The sequence below is a fragment of the Mus pahari genome, chromosome 6 (assembly GCF_900095145.1).
Source record: "Mus pahari chromosome 6, PAHARI_EIJ_v1.1, whole genome shotgun sequence".
Classification (NCBI taxonomy): domain Eukaryota; kingdom Metazoa; phylum Chordata; class Mammalia; order Rodentia; family Muridae; genus Mus; species Mus pahari.
Genome location: NC_034595.1, coordinates 11,965,795 through 11,987,879, shown reverse-complemented (window position 1 = coordinate 11,987,879; position 22,085 = coordinate 11,965,795). Strand labels below are relative to the sequence as shown.

The 22,085-nt window shown below is 42.9% G+C and overlaps 1 protein-coding gene across 1 annotated transcript in view; it reads left to right on the top strand.

The window, feature by feature from the left end:
• The window catches only part of Svep1 (sushi, von Willebrand factor type A, EGF and pentraxin domain containing 1), a 178,925-nt gene extending 172,122 nt beyond the window's left edge, over positions 1 to 6,803 (top strand). Inside the window, 4 exon segments of the mRNA XM_021200005.2 lie at positions 518 to 613; positions 2,358 to 2,453; positions 5,123 to 5,216; positions 6,083 to 6,803. Coding sequence (XP_021055664.1) covers positions 518 to 613; positions 2,358 to 2,453; positions 5,123 to 5,216; positions 6,083 to 6,104 — 308 coding nt within the window. The 3' untranslated portion in view covers positions 6,105 to 6,803.
• Positions 6,804 to 22,085: the final 15,282 nt, after the last annotated feature.

The following is a 22,085-nucleotide window of genomic DNA, read 5'->3' as shown; positions in this document are numbered from 1 at the left end:
AAAAAAAAAAAAAAGATGCTGGTCATACAGTGTAAATGGTCAAATTCAGAGTCATGGAATGCAGCCTTGGTTCAGAGACTGAGGGAAAAGGTATCAATCAGGAAATATAAAGTTTCAGTTGGTAAGATGAACACAGTTTGAAGATCTAATGCATTCCTACTACAGTTAACAATATTGTATCGTAGTTTTGAAATTTGCAGGGAGGGATGAAAGGGGAAGGGAGGGAAGAAAAGAAAGGAAGAGGAGGAGGGAGGGAAAAGGGAAAACAACTGGTAATTATGTGTACTAACAAATGATAATTAGCTTGACTATGTATGTTTTATAATACATGCATAAGTTGCGGGCGGGTGGGATGGAAACAGCCAGCAATGTGTGCCACTCCTCTTATGTTGAAATTCCTTCTTATTGTTCAGTTCTCTAGTGCCTGAATCATTTATGAATGGCAAGTGAATCCTGTTCTTCAGAATTCGCTTTCCAGAATTCCCTGGAATTATGAATTATCTTGTTCTCTTTCCAGCTGTCTGCCGGTTCCCATGTCAGAATGGAGGCGTCTGCCAACGTCCAAATGCTTGCTCATGCCCAGATGGCTGGATGGGACGTCTCTGTGAAGAACGTGAGTCTGTCCTGGAATGTTTCTTTGAGTCCCTTTATTTGCTGAGATGCTGCAGGCTTCGGGGAGAGTTCCTGGGAATTGCCTTTGCCTCAAATCCTTGCAGCGGACCAGAGCACACAGGGCTACTCTAACACATCAATAGGTTGCAGAAGATCACCTACATTATCTACATCTGAGTATGCAATTACCTCGTTTAACGTCTCATGAGCCTCTTGGCGATCAGTAACTGAGTCTTCTTAGGAAGGGGCTTTGTGATTTTGTCGCAGTCGCAGCCTTTGCTACAGTTAGAAAAACTGTGCCAGCATCACAGAGCACTGCGCCTTTCAGGGAATACGTGAGCCCACCATGGCTCTTAGTCATGAGAAAGCCATTCCTAATTAAGAATATTGGGGAAGTCACAAGCCCTAATCTATACAATGCTTAATAAATGAAAAGAATTTTGATCCATACTTAAACTATGCTTAGTTTATCAAAGGTAAATGAATAAATAGCTACTCTGCATGTTTTATTTTATTATTTGTGCCCATGCACGTGCCAGGGCAGAGGACAACTTCCAGGAGTTGGTTCTCTCCTTCCGCCAAGGGTCCTGGGGATCAAACTCAGTCATAGGGTTTGCTTAGTAGGTGCTTTTACCCACTGAGCTATCTGGATGGCACTCAATGGATTCTTTTAAATGATTTGACTGTCTAAAGTGTGTTATTACGATGTCTTCATGTGTAAGGATAAACAGTTTCCTGTGTGGAGGAGGCCATGCTGAGTCCTTGGTGTGACGGGAGCCAGGTTACACCTGCTGCGCTCTTTCCCTGATGAACACAAGGCCAACTCTAAAACTTATTCAACGTGACTTTCTCATCTGTTTTTTGGTTGGTTGGTTGGTTGGTTTTGTTTGTTTTAAGGGAAATGAGTAATGGCTGTGATCAATTCATCAAACCAAGGGTTTTCATAATAGCTAATTTTTTAAAAGAGCTGCCACAGTTTTTCCTTCCGCTCCTCATTCCTTTTCCTGGGCTGGCTCCCAGGCTTCAGTGAGATACTATTTAGGGTTCAAAGATTCTGGGATACCCTAGTCACAGGCCAGGATAAGCCAGCTTAACTTGCTGAGCATTTACTTGCTCTTTTACATAAAGCAGAGGCGTCACATACTTTAATTTGCACAGAAGCATCTTGGAGAGGCTTTAAGATGTAGATAGATTCTGGTTCAGTCAACCAGGGACCTGAGAGCCTGTGCTTCCAATCAGTTCCTAGTTCATGCAAGGCAACAATTTCACAAGCTCAGCATCCGTCCTCGGCTCCTAGGACATAAGAGGGAGTTGTCCTATTGCTACTAAGATATTACAAACAAGAGCCAATGGAACAGCCCAACCAACTCCCATCCCCACCTCAGCTCAAGAAGAAAGCCTAAGGCAGCATTTTACACACTTCTCAAAGAGAATACGGAGTTTATGCTGCTTCTGTTACAAAGACCGGCAGCAAAGCAGTTAGCAAGCACTGAGGACCCGGTGCCCTCCAGGAAAGAGTGCGTTTGGCCTCAGTGGTTACATCTGAGTGAGGACCCTGGTGTGCTTTCCCAGCGAGAACTCACTCATGAGCAAGGTGCATACGGAAGATCCTCTAGTGAGCCATTGCAAGGTGTCTCCTCCCGTAAAATGGAATGTGAACACCTGAGCAGATCTGAACATGATCAATCCTTTTCAACACAGTTTTAATGGGTTTTATTTATTCTGTTTTTGTTTTGTTCTTTTAGCTATATGCATACTCCCCTGTTTGAATGGTGGGCGCTGTGTGGCCCCTTATCAGTGTGACTGCCCCACAGGCTGGACTGGGTCCCGCTGTCATACAGGTAGGCTTCCTCCCACGGTTTGTTATCATGATGGTCTAGTTTCATGAAACCATAAGAGACACAGATGGGTTAAACGTGGACTGAGCAGTAGTGTCACAACAGAAGGGTGTCAGCCATTCTTGAGAATGTGTCAAGATGGTCCTGAGGTCACTTCTCTGGGCTAAATTGGATCGTCACCAAAAACTGCTTTTCAGGAAAATTCACTAAAGATACCATCTACAGCCGGGCGGTGGTGGCACACGCCTTTAATCCCAGCACTCAGGAGGCAGAGACAGGTGGATTTCTGAGTTCGAGGCCAGCCTGGTCTACAAAGTGAGTTCCAGGACAGCCAGGGCTATACAGAGAAACCCTGTCTCGAAAAACCAAAAAAAAAAAAAAAAAAAAGAATACCGTCTACATTGGCCCCTCTTCTCCATCCTTCCAGAACAATGTCTCTCACACACCACTGAACCACACTGACTAGTAAAAGACCCCTTCTCTGGGTCCTATCCAGTATCTACTAGCCGAGTCTGAGTTCTATTCCCAGGCCAACCATCATGAATGTTCACTCAAAGGCATGGAGCGTGCAGTCACATAGGTACAGACTGTTGTGTTAACTGAATCTCAGCCACATCTGATGGGAGCCTTGAAGGAAACAGAGGGGCGTGGCTGTAAAGATGGACAGAATCAAATCAGGAAATGTGTGTGGCAAATTCAAGGCACTTGGACTATGCCTTGAGACCATAGGAGCCCTGGAGGGTTTTAGGCCAGGAACAATACTCAGTGGGTGGGGCTGGTGAGATGGCTCAGTGGTTAAGAGCACTGGCTACTCTTTCAGATGACCTGGGTTCAATTTCCAATACCACAGGGCAACTCACAACTGAGAAATGATAATCAAAATATGGTGGCTCTGTAAGAAGCAGGCAAAGGAGACTCCGTGCTGCTTGGTGACGGATCCGACTGGAGGGGAATTGGGGGAACGGGAGGTGATTCTACTCTTTCCAGTCTGACCTCAGGAATTAAAACCAATACAGTTTACTGAGCTAGAGGAGCCAGGGTAAACAAACAGGCTAGTGTCTAGGCAAGGAATTGAACCTGAGGCGTCGGGGGCCTCTAGTGCAGCAGCTTGAAAGGCATGATAGATTGGGCTCCCAGCAAACACGTATAGATTGAACACAAATTTGTGCATCGCCAAGGAAGAGCGTGTAAGGGAGAGAAAACGGCACTGAGCAGAAGCTACTCGGCATGAGTGGTCCCCGTAGACATACTTAGGATGGAGGAAGCGGCTGAAAAGTGAGACTCTTGCTAGTGATGACTCCCGTCAGGGATCACCTCACACCGTGCTCCTGAGAGTGAGTCACGTTTTCTTGTCCCAGCAAATGGAAACTGTGGGGAGTCGGACTGATGCACAGGTTTAATTTTTGTCAGGTTTTATCCTGATTGTCTCACCTTTTTTTTTTCTGATTAAATTGTAAGTAAGTATATCCTGCTGCCCCACTCCTACTCTTCCCCAGCAGGGAAAGCCTGGTGTTTACTTCTCCTTCGGGCTCCTCTTCACCCAGGTTCTTGTTCCTGGTACCTGCTTAGCAGGCAGTCCGCTGTATTTTATGAAGGACGGGCTTTTCATCCAGGAAAGGGCCTGCCTTGCTGTGTCAAAGTAAAACTCATAACCAACCCTCCCTCGATGGCTATCCGATTTTCTTCCTTTAAGGATTCACCTGACAGGTTGCACTTGTGGGTAATGGACTTTTCATCAATGTTCAGACTCCATGTTCTTTTAACACACAGGCTTGTGCACATGAAGAGTTTGTCGGCTTATGAAAAAGCCTGTATACTAGATCTTTGGGCTTTCTTTCAGGGTTACATGACTAATTTTAATCCTAATTATGGTTCTCTAATTATAATTAATGCTGAGATACATACATATATGCGTATATAATTTATATGTATATATTAATTTAAAAGAGCATGAGAAGCATCTCCTGGCCACACCAGAAGGACTACTGGACACATGCTTTATGTACATAGTGTTGAGCCTGCATATATGTCTTGCATGCCTGCTGTCCAGAGGAGGTTAGAAGAGGGCATTGGATCCTCTGGAACTGGAGTTACAGATGGTTATGAGTCACCACGTGGGTGCTGGGGATTAAACCAGGGTCCTCTGGAAGCATAGCCAGCACTCTTAACCACTGAGTCATCTCTCCAGCTTCATCTGCTGTTCTGGGCACTCTGTGTGACAGACTTAGTCTCCTGTAAACTGCTGTCTGACTTAGTCAATCTAGAGTTTATTGCCAGCTCCCTCCAGAGAGCCATAAATTAACTGAGTATATAAAACACTTAGATCAGAACTAAGTGCCAGACTGGCCGCACACATTAGAATAATAATAGTAAAATATTTTAAAAGTCAGAACCCAGTGGGCTTGACATGATCAGTAAAGCTGACCTTAGCGTGGTGAAACTTAACATAGGGACTTGATGTGAAACCAACTCCCACCCCTCCCCCCCCACCATATCCCACCCCCAGAATAGCTCAGCTGGGGGTTTGGGGGTGATGTTGCATACGGATGTAAAGTGCAGGAGGAATGGTCAGTGGTAGCTCAGGGGGAGAAAGCAAGTCGTTCCAGTGGGCCTCTATGACATCTTTAGAAAGTCTAGGTGTTGACTAAGTGAATGCATTTCTTTCATCACAGCTACTTGTCAGTCCCCTTGCTTAAATGGGGGGAAATGCATAAGACCAAACCGATGCCATTGTCTCTCAGCCTGGACAGGACATGATTGCTCCAGGTAAGACAACCCAACATAGAGGCTGAGCTGTAACTCTTGGATTCTACTTCAGGAGTGGGAGGGTGGAATTCAAGAGACATATCCAGAGAGACGGTATCTCTAGGTGGAGTAGACTTTGTTAATCACAGGCTATCTAGATAGTCTCTCTAAACCTTTGCTAAACCCAAAGCTAAGAAATAATTAAGTCAGGATTGACGAAGAAGGCAAGATCTCAAAAATAAATGGTATTGAGTACACACACACACACACATATTAAATAAATACAAAAATACTAAAAATCAGTAAAAATTTATGTAAATGATAAAAGTAATATTCTTGAATAGAAAATGCAAAATCAACAATATAGTTCATTGAAAATGTCCTAGTAAGGTCTGGTATAATGGTGCATACCTTTAACTCAAGCACTCCGGAGGGGAAACAGAGGGGGTCTCTGTGAGTTTTAGACCAGCTAAAGCTGTATAGTAAAACCCTGTCTCAAAGAAGGAAAGAAAGAAAGGGAGGGAGGAAGGAAAGAAGGGAGGAAGGAAGGGAGGGAGGGAGGGAGGGAGGGAGGGAGGGAGGGAGGGAAGGAAGGAAGGAAGGAAGGGAGGGAGGGAGGGAGGGAGGGAGGGAAAGCACCCCCAGCCAATGTTTGATCTATATAACCACAGTAAAACTATTAAAGTTGACAAAAATGTTTAGTAATATTTAATATTCCCAAGCCCGTTCCCCTTATCCTTAACAAGCATTGTTACAGACGTGCCTACTAGACTAAGATTTATTGCCCCCTTTTCCACGAGCGCCCCCAAAATTTCCCCCTACCTCAGTGCATCTTTCCTCTTGGGCCTGTTGATTTTCTTATGTTGTCTTTTGTTTTCTGTCTTCAGGAAAAGGAGAGCCGGGCTTTGACCCCGTACCCCACCCCCTCTCCCGAAGCAGCATCATCTCCTTCCAGTAGCTCCTGGGACTCCCACCAAGAAAGACCAATGCGGTGCTGGGGCTTGTTTGGTTTTATAAGCTTGAGGTTGACTTTTTAATTTTGTGATCTATTTTGTTATTTTTTGTGTGACGTCCTTTCTTACGTGTGTGCGTTGTTTAAATATGCTTGCATTTTCTATATAAAATTTATATTAAACGGACGCGCTCCATCCTCACCAGATGTACATACTCTGCTGTCTGCTGGGAAAGGCCCTGGAATACATTTTTATTCAATTACTTAAAGATGACTTTCCATTAAAATATATTTTGCTACTAAATAAGATTTTTGCTGGGAAGTACCATTTTTCCAAGGTGGCTGGGGAACAAAGAAAAGAACTCACGAACTTCCTTCTAATCCTCTGGCACAGCACATGATTGCACATGGTACACTGAACAGTTATGATAAAGAAGGCCCCTCCTTTAGTCCTGTCTTGTTTACACAGTGTGCAGCTGTAAAGGTTTTCTTTCTTCATTAAAGGAACTCGAGCTGGACTTAGTGCCCCTGCTAAGAAGTCTGTCCTGGTGTTGAGGGTGACTTGCAGGAACCTTTTCCACATTTGGAAAGCTGTAGACATCAACTTAGGGGTGGGGTGGAATGATCACGATTTATAAGTGATTTAAATTTACTCTAAAAAAATTCTCAGACATGGCTCCTGGTTTTCCTGGGAAGGAAGAAAAGAAAGATAAAAAAGAAAGAACAGAAAAAAAGAAAGAAGAGAGGGGAGGAAGGGAGGAAGGGGGAAGGAAGCAAGAAGAGAGAGAGGCAGCAGCTCGGGAAACAGTCAAGCTACCCCACAGTTTCTATGACTACACCCACTTTCATCATTATACCTATTTTAGAATACTTTCCACACTTCAGAAAATAAAACCAAACCCTAGATTTCATTTTAATATAAGAAATATACAATCACATTGGCTCCATCCTCTGGGAGAACTTCTCCCACAAAGCACAGCGTGCGGTGTAGCACTGCAGAGAGATGCAGGACAGACGAGAAGGATCTTGCCATTCCTATGGTCTCTTAGCCATTGACTCGATCTCCTGACATCCTTCCCACTTCTCATCCATATGCTTGCCATTCAGTTTTGACTGCCAGCTTCATCCTATGTTTATCTTCATCATTTTTAATCATAAAAATACAAAATAATGTTTAAAAGCCATGATTAATAAAAATAAGTGGTACCAGAAAGGAAGTACAGCGGAGTACAGCATGCCTTCTGTTGCTTTGGATAGCTTAAAAGGTTTAGAATTCGTCTTCTTTTACTCTGTATGGATTAAAAGGTTTGGAATTCTAAAGTAAGACAAATCAGATGTGTTATGCAAGATTTTAAGAAAGCAACGCATCACATAAGCGAGGTGGGTTTTTTTTTCAGTCTGGGATTGGGATATATGATGGTGTGTCCCTGGATGGCAAGCTTCTAGGACCTCTGACTTTGTCCCTATGATCTCTCAGGAGCTGTGCAGTTGCAGACATGTGCCCATACTTGTAGCACACAGTCCTCCAAGCAGAACGGTGACCACCAGGAATAGACCTGTGGTAATAACTGTTCTCTTGGAGAAGGAGGTGACAGGGAAGGTCCCTGGACTCTGACCTGAGGCAAAGCTGAGTGAAAACCAAAGCGTGTTTTAGGGAAAGGCAGTTCACCATGCACAATTTTTACCAGTGAAGGTATGAACACAGACAACATCCAACAATAAGAACCCTCAAGCATGCTATCTTGATGTCTGCAGAATTACATATTATGCAGCCCTCAAAAATAATGCAGCGCCATGGAACTTGTCAGAAGCAGAAAGCTATGGAGTGACAGAGGTTGAAAATCGGGATACAAAACGTTCTAGACCAGGGTGTGGTTCAATGGAGAGTCGGTGCTTATGTGCAGGAGACCCAGGGTGTAAACCCAGCTCAGAAGACTTAAAAATCTACTTTGTAAAAAAAATAAGAAGGAAAATGCCCAGTATTACAAACCATCTATGTATATTGTATCTCAAGTTAAAATGTGACGTGGCTTAGTAGTTAAAAGCACTTCCTGCTCTTGCAGAGAACCTCGTTCAGTTCTCAACACTCCCATCAGGTGCTCCACAACCGCTTCTTATTATCTCCATAGGATCCAATGCCTCCTAGGCCCTTCAGGCAATTATACTAATATGCATAGACAAACACACAATTTAAAAAAAATAAACTACCTTTTTCATTTTTTTTAAGCCAGGTACATATGGTCCCAAATAACTATGGGTCAGATAATGTGAAGCCCCCATGGCTTGTCCGCAGAGAGAAAGTACGCAATGGGATTAGCCGTGGTCTGAAGGAGAAAGAACAGTGAAGATTCCTATTTACTCATTGTAGGACATGACAGGCTCTGCAGTGCCATCACAGGACAGAGAGGCAGTCCAAGGACATTATTACTATGATTTAAGACCTGCTTAAAAAAAAAAAAAAAAAAGACAAATCATGAGGAGTAGCTGGAATATCCCACTGACTCATAAGAGGAAGTAACTCCAATGCTCAAGTACTCAGAACTGAGGCAGGTTTTAGTGATATGACTATAAAGAGAATTTAAGGAACTGCAATCTGGAAATAGAAACAGAAAAAGAAATAAGAGTAAGAGTTTCATGTCAGTATAATTAGATTTCATATTACTTCTCTCACATCTTTCATTTCCAAATGCTGTCAATTTCTTACACTAATGATACAGATTAAAAACCATTATTATTTAAAAAATAGGATTATATGGAAGTTCATGGAGAGCAATTCCAAAGAATGTAAAGACGAATAATTAACCTAGCCAGTTATTAAAATGTAATTAAGCTTTGAGTGATTCGGTTTATACTAACAGTAGAGAGACAGCTTGGTGTCTGCGGAATAAAATGGGTAACCTAGAGCACACCGACATTAGGTGATAGAAAAGGCTCTCACGGGTAGCTTGGACCCTCTGAGAAATGGATGGAGACAGGATTGGGCAAGTGAGAAATGTATTGGGGCAACGCTTGTAAGACAGTAGATGATGAGAACTAGAAGAAGCAAGGAGTTACTGGGCTGTGTTAGTCACACACTCTTACTATGACAGTATGTCTGAGGTAATCAGCTTAATAAAAGAAAAGGGTTGTTTTGGTCCATATTTCAGTCCAAAGTTGCCTGGTCTTGCTTCTTTGGGCCTGTTACCACAGGACATCAGGGCAGGAAGAATGTGCTAGAAAAGAAAACCTGTTTACCTCGTGGGAAACGAAGACACAGACAGGCATGGGACAAGGTCCCAAAAATCATCTCAAGAGCTATGGCAGTGGTTTATATAATTTAAAAGCTCAGACTTGGCTCTGTGGGTCATGGGTTATCTATATGATTAAATATTAAAAGCCATTAAACCTTTTATAAATATATTAACAAAGATTGTAAATACGGTGAAAAAAATCAGTGTTGTATGATGTGAATTGAAAACAGAATATAAAATGTGTTTCTTATGATTCTCAGTTGCCTAAAATATGTACATACAAAGTACATGGAGATCTGTCGAAGTTTGTTAATAATCATTTTCTGTGGGACAGGGAAGTGTGGGTCAGTCTTATATCTTCATTCAATTTTCCCCCTTAAATCTCACTTATTTTCAATAAGGATACATCACTTTTAGTACCAGCTGTCATGGGACAGGCCTGCAAATCCCACCAGCACTCAACAGGCTAAATTAGGAGGATTCCAAGTATGGGACCATCGTGTGCTATGTAACAAGTGCCAAGTCAGCCTGGGCCATATAATGAGAGCCTATCTCAACATCAAAAGCCAAAAGCTACATCATATTTATGTTTGAAAATACACTTTCCTCTTCATAACGAGTGATGCTCTCCATTAAAAACTAATTGAAATAAAGTCTCCATGTTAATCCATGAGTCCGTATATAACTAGTTCATCATATGGGAAGGCACATATCATATACATTTAAAACCTGTTTCCAGAGAGCAAATTCCAGGAGACAAATCTTTCCTCTCTAGTTGAGGCAAGGTCTCACATTTTGTACAGACAGGGATTTTAAGGACAAGCAAACAATATGTACTGGAAGCAGATGGTNGTTTGTTCCTCCCAGACGTTTGCAGACTGAAACTGTCCCTCTAGAGAGACCTACTGCCCAGACTAGCTGCCCCTCCTCCTTCTGCTGCATGTAATAAAACNTGGAATTTCCAGGTCGTGGGAGGTGCCATCCATCAAAGCCAGCACAGTCCACCTGATCCCACCTTTTCTGTCTGTGTCCCTGTCATTTCTTCAATGTATATTGTTTCTTNGTTCCTAAATTGATCCATTCAGGTGTCCAGGACCAAGCCATGCAGGACATGGGCAGTAGATCACTTGACAAAGATGAAAGTGTTCTGGGGGGCAGGCAGTGGGGAGATAGTTACATAGTGATCTAAGTGTTATGCNCTGCCCAAGATCTNTGCACTAAAATGTGGCTAACTGGCAAACATTATATACACTGAATTACATATATACAACTACTTATTAATCACAAATACAGAATTGTAGTTGTAACATGAAGTNTATAAAAATTGCAAAAAGGCAAATTTAAAACTATCACTGTATCTGGTCAATAGCATTACATACAAATCAATAGTATTTCCACTGATGGTTTAGCAAACAGTCAATCATTTATGTGTTTTTGTAAGAGAAGGGAAGTATAGATATTAACTTTCTTTTTTTTATTTCTTACTTTTATTTGTGATGGTTTTAATATCAAAGAAGAATAATGTAAAAAGAATTTTAAATCAATCATTAAGAGAAAATGAGCAAGAATTCTCGTGTGTGTGTGTGTGTGTGTGTGTGTGTGTGTGTGTGTGTGTGTAACTGATCCATGGAAAAGGTATTTTGAATTCAATAAACTTCTAAACATAAAAAAATAAAAAATAAAAAATAAATAAAACCTGCTTCCATTTTGTTTTGCTTAAACACACCTTTAGAAACAACTGGAGAAGGATTAGGATCAAGAAGACTATTAGTTTAATATGATGTAGGAAAGTCTGGCCCAGTAGGACACAGCTGTGTGATAAGAGGACACTGCTTGGTGATTAAAATAAGGTGTTTGTAAATGCAGCATTAAAAACACCCCAGTAGTTTAACTTTGTGTACTATATATTCTCCAGGTAAAGGGTTCTATAAGAGGCAGATACTTATAATATGATAAATTTTCCAGCCAAGTCCTACTAGAATCACTTTCTGGGGCTTCCTTAGCAACCAGTATAGCAATGAGCCTTGGATGATGGCTACTGATCATCTCCTCCTGGATGACTTTAAGGCAGTGACAGCAACCTCCTTTTGCTGCTAATCTTAGATGAGCCAATTCCAGGAAACTTGGGCTCGGTGCCTGGGTCCGTATGAAACTTCAAACGAACAAACAATCCTGCCCGTGACCATGAAGAGCAATGAGCCAACTGCAAGGGCTACAGGGCTGCAGGGACATGGTCACATGTTCTCAAGTGCAGAACTCAGCAGCCGAAGCTGCTTAAGACACATGCAATTCTGGGTGCGATATTCCTGAACACTTCAGGTTTTTAAACAGAGTGAAGTCACAGACACAGCGACCCCAAGAAACAGGCTGCTGAGTGTTGGACCAATCAGAAGGCTGCTGGCCCTCCTCTTCTGAGGAACTGTGGATCCTGGGCCCTCCTCTCAGAAATGTTTGTCAAGTAAGTTTTCTCATAAGCCCTAGGTCCCGAGATTGAGTAAGTACACACCCAGTCCTCAGTCAGTCATTGTGATTTCTATTTTCATCATGTCCTCTGGATATTTTGAATCTGGATATTTTGAATCTGCGTTCAAGGGAAGTTAAAGAATATTCTACCATGAAGGGTAATAGGGAGCCAGGTCAAACTAGAAACCTGATAGGAGAGACTGAGGCCAGAACCCAATAAGGCCATTTTCCCAAGGATGCCACATTCTTCAAATCGATTGCTGTGAATATGAAATGGTTAGAGAGGGAGAAGGGGAGAGACTTCCAAAGTCTTGCTTAGCATACCTTAAGTTTGTATTCTGATTTGTCACTTAAAATACATTTTCCCCCTACACCATTGCATTAGAGCTATGAGGTTTCAAAGCTCTGCAGACGCCCATCATTTTATAAGTAACCAAATAAATCTTTGTTGACACTTCTTGCTCCTGTCTCCTGCTCAGCCCCACCCAGCCTGTCTCAACACATTCTCTTAAGGACTCAGAGCCACCCAGGAGTTGTGCCCACGTGACCAACACCAAACCCAAGGTCCGGCTTAGCCAGGCCATCCAGCAGCCTTTCCAGGTGAAACTTAGCTTGGCCTTGACCTCGGCATTTTCAATCTCATGGATGATTTATTAGTGTGGTGGCTTGTCATTACAGCCTATGTGTCTCATGTTTGCAAAAGAAAACATCCTAATCACAAGGCACCTCTGGTTTAGGAGAGAGTCCCACCAAATCCCCCCAGGCTCTGTTTAAAGGACAGCCCGAATGTTCCAGAAGTCATAACTGCAAAACAAAGAGGTACTCGTGATGAATGGCTTCCGGCTTCTCATCCGGAGGCCTTTGCGCAAGCTATTTCCCTTACTGATACCACCTTTCTTGATTCTCTGGTCCCACCTAACTTCGCCATTGTAACCCCACCCTCACAATACTCTTGCTACATTTGTGCTCTTTGTGTGTGTGTGTGTGTGTGTGTGTGTGAGAGAGAGAGAGAGAGAGAGAGAGAGAGAGAGAGAGAGAGAGAGAGAGTATGTGTGTGTTTGTGTGAGTGCATGTGTTCAAGCGTGTGCATGAACATGTGCATGTGGAGAGCAGAGAACAACCTTGGAAGTCATTCCTAAATCACTGTTCAGTTTTTGAGACATGTTCTCTCACTGGCCTGAAACTCACCTCATAGACTAGGATGGCTGGTCAACAAACCACGGATATCTTCCTGTCTGCATTTCCCCTAGTACTGAGATTATAAGGACGCTCAACCATGCCTGGCTTATTTGATGTGGGTTCTGAGGCTCAAACTCAGACCTTGTGTTTGCAAGAGATTAAGCTGACTGAATTAACTCCTGGGAAGCTTCAGTTCCCGAAATCTCGGGTACTGTAGACTTTGTTACACAACAAGGTCAATTCATCTAGGATGGAAAAGAATGGACTCTGTCCATCTCTGTCTCAGGGTCCCTTCTAGTTAATGATCATCATGAATAAGAACAGACAAATGAACATGGGTATCTAAACATTGAATGAAAACTCTGTGTGTGTGTGTGTGTGTGTGTGTGTTTGTGCATGTGTGTGTGCATGTGTATTATATTAAAACTCAGGAGAATCAATAAGTCTGATATTACCACTCTCACACACCACAAATCTAGTATTATTCAAATAAGTTCAAGACCTTGGCATTGACCAAGACCCCAGAAACACAAGCCTATGATATAACAGTGTTTTCTCTGTTAGGAGAGAGACTTGCATTCTGGAAATGTGGACAGTGAAAACAGGCACAAGCTAGGACTGATAGCTTCCCATTGCACGGCTGCCAAACCAAGGTGGTCAAGCTGGCAAGACCACCACGTAATCACCGATGGAAACAGAAAAGCACAAGCCTTATTTGTATCCTGTTCCCTGGCACATCACTAAAGCACTAGACTGTTTTGCTAATCTTGTAGTTCCACTGAAGGCAAAGCAGAGACTCACAGCATAGAGACATGCTTCCCCCCCTCCCCGACCCCCCCCCATCCAAGCAGCAGGACCCATCTTCACGGTCCTGTCCCCTGAGTGGCTGTCTTCCAAACCACCAGTGAGCACTTGTCCCAAGGTGAAGCTGACTAGATCATAGGTACTCCTGCCGCACACTGCTTGCTTATGCTTTAGATTTCAACCAGGTAAATGCACCTCCTAAGATCTCAGGATTCAGAACCACAACCAGAAGTAAAGGGTACATAGGGCACACGAGAGTGGGACAGTGAGCTTTCTAGGGCACACGAGAGTGGGACAGTGAGCTTTCTAGGGCACACGAGAGTGGGACAGTGAGCTTTCTAGGGCACACGAGAGTGGGACTGTGAGCTTTCTAGGGCACACGAGAGTGGGACTGTGAGCTTTCTAGGGCACACGAGAGTGGGACTGTGAGCTTTCTCCATTCCTCCTGCTGATCCACACAGCCTCCCTCTTAGACTTAAAAATGACAAACTACTGCAGATAATTCTTTCTGGTCTCCCTCCCCCCACTCAATTTTGCAATTAGGTACAATTAAATTCATTGATTTGCCTCATTTTGTTCCTGCTGCCTTTTCCCATATAACCATCTCCACATCCCTCTCATTTCCCATTGGCTAGTTATGGTTACCCTTTTGCTTTGGGTATTGAGTGCCATCTATGTACGAGCTGTCACTAATCCGACTCCCGCCTTAGAGAGAAGCATGGCGTCTTTTTCATTCATTTATCCTTGGTAACACTTGGCATTTAGTAAACGCACAATAAGCTCTGAGGAAGAGGAAAAATATTAAGACTTAAGGGGGAGAAATAATTCCTACAATTTAGAGAAAAACATTCAGGGACAGTTCCAGAAATATTACATCATAAAAATTAGGATAGTCTAGATGTTTTTGTGTTTTTACATATGTGCAAATAACATAGGTGATCCCCACCCACCTTTGGAGCAACAAAACCTTTTTTTTTTTTTTTTTTTAACTGGAAGAAAAGTTTATCATAGCTTACAATTCCAAACGGAGAGTCCATAGGCTGCGGAGAGGCATGTGACCAGGAAGACAGAGCAGGAAGGTGAGAGGTAACATCTGCAACCATGAAGCCTGCCCCCCCCCCCTCCTGAATCTCAGGATGTACTACTGAAAGACACAATTGATGATGGTTACCATAGAGGCTGCCTCGGGGGTTATCAAGTGCCAAAAGAAGCTGTGCATAGCCGCGCATCGCCTTAATGTGAGGCTTTGGAAGGGCTTGATAGTGAAAATTACTCTAATTACTCTATCCAAAGAAAAATTCAGAAGCAGCGCTATAGCACGCTGCCTTGGGAGGCTCCCAGTGTAAGCGACCGCCTCACCCTGGAGTGTGGCAGCCCAGCTCTGCAGCACTCCCTCCCTCGGCAAGGGCACTTCCGGTCCCCTAGCTGCCCATTGTTTGTTGTTACACGCCAGGCTTTCAACCATATAAATAGTTAATGCTGCGTCTGCTGCCCGTAGAAACTTTGCTTTTATCTCCTAGCCACCTAATTGTTCCTTAGAAAGGTTTTGATTCCATGGATACATGCTCTGAAAGTACAAAGCAATAAAATGTGTGGTTTCTTTAAAATGACCACGTGGCTATTTCACTCTCGGGTTACTTATTAGCAAGCGCCCCAGACCTAACTATCTCATCCTTTGTGTTTCATAGCACTTCAAACACATCTCCAGTAAAGCACATCTCTCTTTGCAGGCTGGCTAGTTTATGTGTCTGGGTATCTTTAATAGCAAGATTTATTTCTTATTTATGGGTGCAGAGCTCTGGAATTCCACCACCCACATCAATGCTGATCAGGACCTTACCAGCCATGTGACTTGAACAAAGTGGTGTTCAACCGTCTCACCCCTCCTGATGGTATAATGAGAGCAGGCCTCACACTACTGGTCCTTACCCTGCCTGCTTAGTCAGTCAGTTTCTCTCAGTGTGAATCTTCCCCCCAGAGTCCACAGTCACACTAACAGTTCATGAGACTGCTCTCTGAGCTCTGACTTCCTAACTCCACACCGGATCCATCTAAGTGAGTTAAACTGAAGGAGTCGACACAGCAACCACCACAATGATATCTGAAGCTAAGAGACTCCCTTCCCAGAGGAAGGCACAGCCAGCATATGGATCTGGAGCCTTAGTGTTCTCAGACCTCGAGGAGATGTGCGCTCTAGCCTACACTTGCAACGGAGTTGAAGAACACTCATTCTTGACCTAGTGTGCTTGGAGATCTAGTGGCCAAAATATTCTTTTCCTAATCTCCCTTCCTGGTGTCCCTGCTACAACCACCTCCACCCTCCTCACTGTGCTTCACAGCCTGTGTTCAATATTCACACCCAGATATTAAAGATGTTGAAGACTAACATGAAGTCTAAGCCAGAAAGGCATCCCACCATATAACCCCAGATTAAAGTTTTGAGTCAAACAAAATCTCAATCATACTTTTCTACAGAATTAAGCCAGTGTACGTGTTTTATTCATTTTAAAAAAATGGCATCTGTGAAATGGGAATACCTCTTACAACAGAAAGGCATCGTGTAAGTACATGAGAATTATTGATGCTTCTTACAAACTTATATTTAATAAAAAAACTGATAAAACTAAGCCTGAAGTGTCTATCATTGTCTCCGTGATATTTGGCACATGAAAACTCTCAATCTCAGGTGTTATCACCCAAGACTCCAGGAGTATTCTCTGGATCAAAGAAAGCCTTGTGGTGCTTTTGTCTGGGACCTTGTTCTTTAAAAGCTGGTCTGGAGAGATGGCTCAGCGGTTAAGAACACTAGCTGCTCTTCCACAGGACTTAGGTTCAAGCCCCAGTACCCATGATGGCTCACAGTCATCTGTAACTCCACTCCTAGGGGATCCGCCTCCCTCCAGCCTCCACAGGCAGTAGGCACACACTTGAGGCACAGACACATATGTGGGCAAAACACTTGTACACACAAAGAATAAAATAAAGAAATGAATATAACTGCTATTTCTAAGAAAAAAACAAAAATGAAAACAAAGGAAAGCAGTGTTTCCTGAGTTCTCTGAAACTCTGAATGCCCTAAGCATAGGTTTTTGGTTGGTTTGTTGATTTTCTTAATGAATCACTTTGCGCTGTGCACAGACATGCTAAATTCTGACAAGCTCCTCCTCGCCAGCTCTCCTAAGAGCAGAGTGGAGACTATGAGAACAAGGAGTCAATTGAGAGCTTCTCTGCCTTTTATAATAGGCTCATCTACTTTCACACATCCAAACTGCCTTCTCCACCCAGTCCTGGTCCGTCATCTCTTCTCTGGTGAGTCACAGAAACACACACAGGCCTACCTTCCTGGCAGCAATATCTGGACTCCTCCCTCCATTGTGGCTTTGCCTTTCTGTTGCTGATATGATCGTCCTTCCTTTTTCTCTTATTTGTTCCTACTTCAGATCATGTGGAAAATGTGTCCTCCCTCCCAGCAACCAGCTCCTGCAGTGAGTGGGGAACTTCAGTCCCCTCCACAATGCAATGCTCAGAAGGGGCCTTAGCTCAGGGCTGTGCATCAGCAAGCACCAGGGCCTGCCTTCATTTTCAGATCCAAAACTTAAGGCTCAGGCTGTGTGAGAGTTTCCAGAGTAACGTCATTATCAGTGGAGTGGAAAACAGCCTTGGCCACTGCCCCCAATCCTTCCATCCTCCAGATCCATGGCTCCTTCTTCTCCTTAGAGCCTCTCCCTCCTCAAGAAAAGCATCAGCCACTGCACAGTCCTGGAGTGTATAAAGGGTGTGAACACACACTGCACATCACCCTTCTAACGGTGGCTTTGAAGGTACAACAATGTGCTCGGAAATGAGCTTAAAGATATGCTTGCGTTTGTCTTAGGGAGCAAGGAAGGGAGATGAGCTAAATCAGTAAAGTGCTTGCACCAGAAAAGTCTGAGTATCTGTGTTGAACAGCCCTGGGATCCACATAAAAAGCCAGGTATCTCTAACTCCCAGCACTGGGTAGGGGGGCAGAAGTAGGAGACTCCCTGGAGATCGCTGGATGGCCAACCTGCTGAATCAGTGAAAACATATTGAATGACTGAGGAAGACACCAAATATCAAACTCTGAGCTTCATACATATGTGCACACTAATGCACACACAGAGACACATATGCACACATCTGACACACATCTGCACACATATACAAAGAAAAGACTGGCAAGGAGATCATGATATGAGGAATTGGAAGTGGCATGCTCCAAGCTTGCCCTTTGGCATTCATACAAAGTCAAACAATAAGTTCCCACTCTGTGACACATCTCCTGGACTGCCTTCCTCATTATCCATTTTTTAATAGCAAAATTATATGGTATTGACTAAAGAATTGTTGTTCTCCTCCCTAGAATTTTGTCATGGTGACTAAGTTATCTCTTGGGCAAAAACATTTGGGAACAAATACACACACACACACACACACACAGAGAGAGAGAGAGAGAGAGAGAGAGAGAGAGAGAGAGAGAGAGAGAGAGAGATGCACGCACATAATCCTATCAAGATTCAGTAATTCTGTACTATATAAAGGCAATAAAATCAAAATACAACAGATGTAAGTGGTGCAAAAAGCCTAGCTCCTTCTGATCCAACCACTGGAGTCCTTGCCCCTCCTTCTCAGATGTCAGTGGTGATGATTCACACTGCAGAGAAGCTGAGCCAGAGCTTTCCCATCTCTCCTCTTCAATCTTCCTTTAATCTCTCTCTCTCTCTCTCTCTCTCTCTCTCTCTCTCTCTCTCGTGCACAGATTCCTAAGTACACAATATCTCTGTAATTCTCTGTAATACATGTTGAGGAATTACTTTCAGCACTTGCCTCTAGCTTTCCCAACCAGATGTCCATTGCCCCTGCATCAGTCATATCTGCTTATGAAGTGCTTATCACTCCACACCTACTGTGGCAACAGTCTAGTGTTAAGGACAGCAGAGAACACTGCTCACATTTCAACACCAAACATACACTTTGAAGGTAAAATTCCTCAGAGTGGGATGGACGTCCAGACCTTCAAAACCCATTTCCCTAAATCCTGCCATGCCTTCCACAGAAAGCCTGCTGTTGCATTTTGAAATTTCAACATATATACTTTTCAGTTTTTGAAAGTGATTATGTCATTTCCTGGGCCTCTCTGTATTGCTTTGCTCCATGTTTTATCTTTGTTTGTTAAGAGGTAGGTTGGGTGTGAAAAATAAAAGAAAGGAAGAAAAGCAGGAGAGAAGGTATAGAATGGAGGAGAGAACACCAGACTGCCTCCAGGTTATAAGGTTGGTGACTAATGACCAACTATGAGTATTTTTGTTCAAGATTTATTTATATTAAGTAAATTTGGAATTGTGAACTATGCCTTCTCCATAGCCTGCACACACCCAACAGACTATGACACAGTTCTCAAATTAGACAATAACTGTCTTAGTTACTTTTCTATTGCTATGACAAAACAACAAGACCAAGGCAACCTATTTTTTAAAAGGGTTTAATTGTGCTTATTGTTTCAGAAGGTTAGAGTCCATGAGGGCAGAGCAAAGACAGGGTGGCAGGAACAGTCAAGATCTCACATCTTGATCCATAGGCAGATAGCAAAGAGAGTACATTGGGAATAGCCTAAGTCTTTTGACTCCTCAAAGCCTGCCCCCAGTGACACATCTCTAAAAAAAAACCATACCTCCTAATCCTTCCCAAACAGTTCCACTAACTGGAGATCAAGTACTTGAATATATAAGTCTATGAAGTCTCTTCAACCACCACAATAGCATGTATCCCAGGCAGAATTATGTTGGAAAATAACAGTGGAAAAAGTCCAGAGGATCACAAGAGACTGTCATGCAAGAGCTAGAGTTCTGGGAATGCAAGTCGGTGGTGGAGCACTTGACTGGCAGGTGCTGTCTTCTATCTCAGGGAAAGGTGGTGGGGAAATGGTGGGTCATCTTTGTTTCTTTTCCTGCTACTGTAATAATCTACCCTATAATTCCACACCACCTCCAGAGGATCTGTGTGACAAGTTCCACAGGCTGCGGTGATTGACCTCAAAAGGGGGAGGCCTCCTGGAACCAGTTGTGGAACTCTTCACTGGAGAAAAATTATTGAGCCGTAATTCTCATGGCGATATATCTGTTTTGTTTTCTCTTATTCCTTTTCTTATTTTACATGTTCCTGATAGCCTACACTGAGATCTTAAGTGAGAATAATGGTTAAGAAACCATCCCTTGAGATGGGGGTCACTAACATGACTTTATCCTCAGGGAAACCAACACTTTACTTTTTAAGTCATTTACAGAATTATTATGATAGATAAAAACTTTCCCAACAATAAAATTTCATATGGCTGCACATGTGTCATCGGAGGTGGATTTTGGTATATGGTAAAGAAAGCATTAATTAGAAAGAATTAAAATAGTTTAAATCTATGATTAAAATAGTTTTAATCTATGAAGATTTATAAAAAAATCAGGTATTAGATATTAAATAATAATTGACCATACGGGGCTGGAGAGTTAGATCAGCAGTTAAGAGCATTGACCATAAAGATTTATTAACCTGCTCTTGGAAATATGCCACTAGCCTTGGATATCTGCCCCACTGAATATATCCTTTTAGAATTGTTATATTTGATGACTTATATTAATAATGTTGTTACCTGTTCTGTTTGTGATTCACTGACTATATAGTTTCAGAGTTGTAATGCTTGGATGATTTTTGTGCTTTACTGTGCCAAATGATTTTTGTTGGTATCTGTGATTGTTTCACTGGATACAGTTTTTAAGAGTTGTAATGTTTGGTTTTTTTAATGTATAAAATCCCCTGCTTGAGAGCTGCAAAATATACTCAGATTCAAACTGCCTCTGTGTTTGTTTCTCTTTGTCACCACCGAATCCTTACCCACCTAGCTTCAAGGACCCTCATTCCAGGGACCCTCACATCTGACTGGGGTGGTCCGTGTCACTCTAACAGCAACTTAAGGGAGAGAAGGACTGTTTTGGATCACAGTTCTCAAGAGATACAGTCCGTCGTGGTGGGGAAGATATGGCAGCAGGCAGTGAGGGAATGATGGTGGAAGCAGGAGGCTGGACTAGCACATTTCTTAAGAAGGAAAGAAGGAGGAAGAGGAGGAGGGGGAGGGGGGGAGACTTGCAAATTATAAAATCTACTGCTTTGTCTTCATATTTTCTATATGTGCATAAAAGCATGGCTTAAGACAAAAAGTGGGGTTGTAAAGAACTGTTAGCTTAACTAAGTTGCTCTATACTATAAATTCTGTAAATTTTTTTCTTCTGTAATGAAATAGTTTTAACAAATTCCAAAGAATATTTTCCCCAAACAAGCTATGGAGAGAAAGTCCAGTCCAATAAACGTAAGCTGTAGGCTCTATTTACTTTTAGCTATTGGTCATTACCTCCAGTATAAGCACCCAGTGACTGTTAGCTTAGTGCTGAGGGAATGGCAGTGATAATCTCCTGCATCTGTGGGTGCGGTTCATGGCTGACAGACTCATTACACGGATAATCTCATTTGATCCTCAAAACTCAGTAAGATTGCCCCACTCAGAGGATTAACAGCTGCCAAACATGATTAAGTCTGGAACACACAGAAGTCATGGTGCCTTTTGAGAAACAGAATAGCTCATGGTATTTAAATTAGATAGCAGTTCTTTATAGATTCTAAGGCAGGCAACACCTGACTACATAGCAAACAAAAGCCACGTGGTCTATGGGGGAGTGATTAGTCAAGACTCTTCAAAGGAAGAGAACTGTTTGTGTGTGTGTGTGTGTGTGTGTGTGTGTGTGTGCATGTGTGTGTCTTTATTTAATTAGCTCATAGGTTTATCAAGCCCCATGATCTTCAAGCAACAGACTCAGGAAAGCAGGTTGGTCCTTTAGCCTGACTCTCAGGTTGAGGAACAGGGAACAAACAGGTCAAGAAAAGATAAGATGAGATATTCAGTGATGGTGAGAAGGAAATGGTGTCCTCTCTTCTCCACCCATGTATGCACCATTCATGCCCTTAGCAGATTGATGGTGTCCAGTCATATTTGAAAGAGTCATCTATTGATGCTGATCTCATCTGCCAGGACACACCCAGAAGGATCCTTGGTCTGGGTGCATCAGAGGATCAGCTCAGCGTTCTTCAGGGAGTGCCAGTGCTTTAAGAGAAAAGAGCTTAAGACAAAATACCCATGAGTGAGAAATACCCACACAGGAGAGATTGAAGTGGTTTCTTTCTCTCTGCCACAGAGGCAGT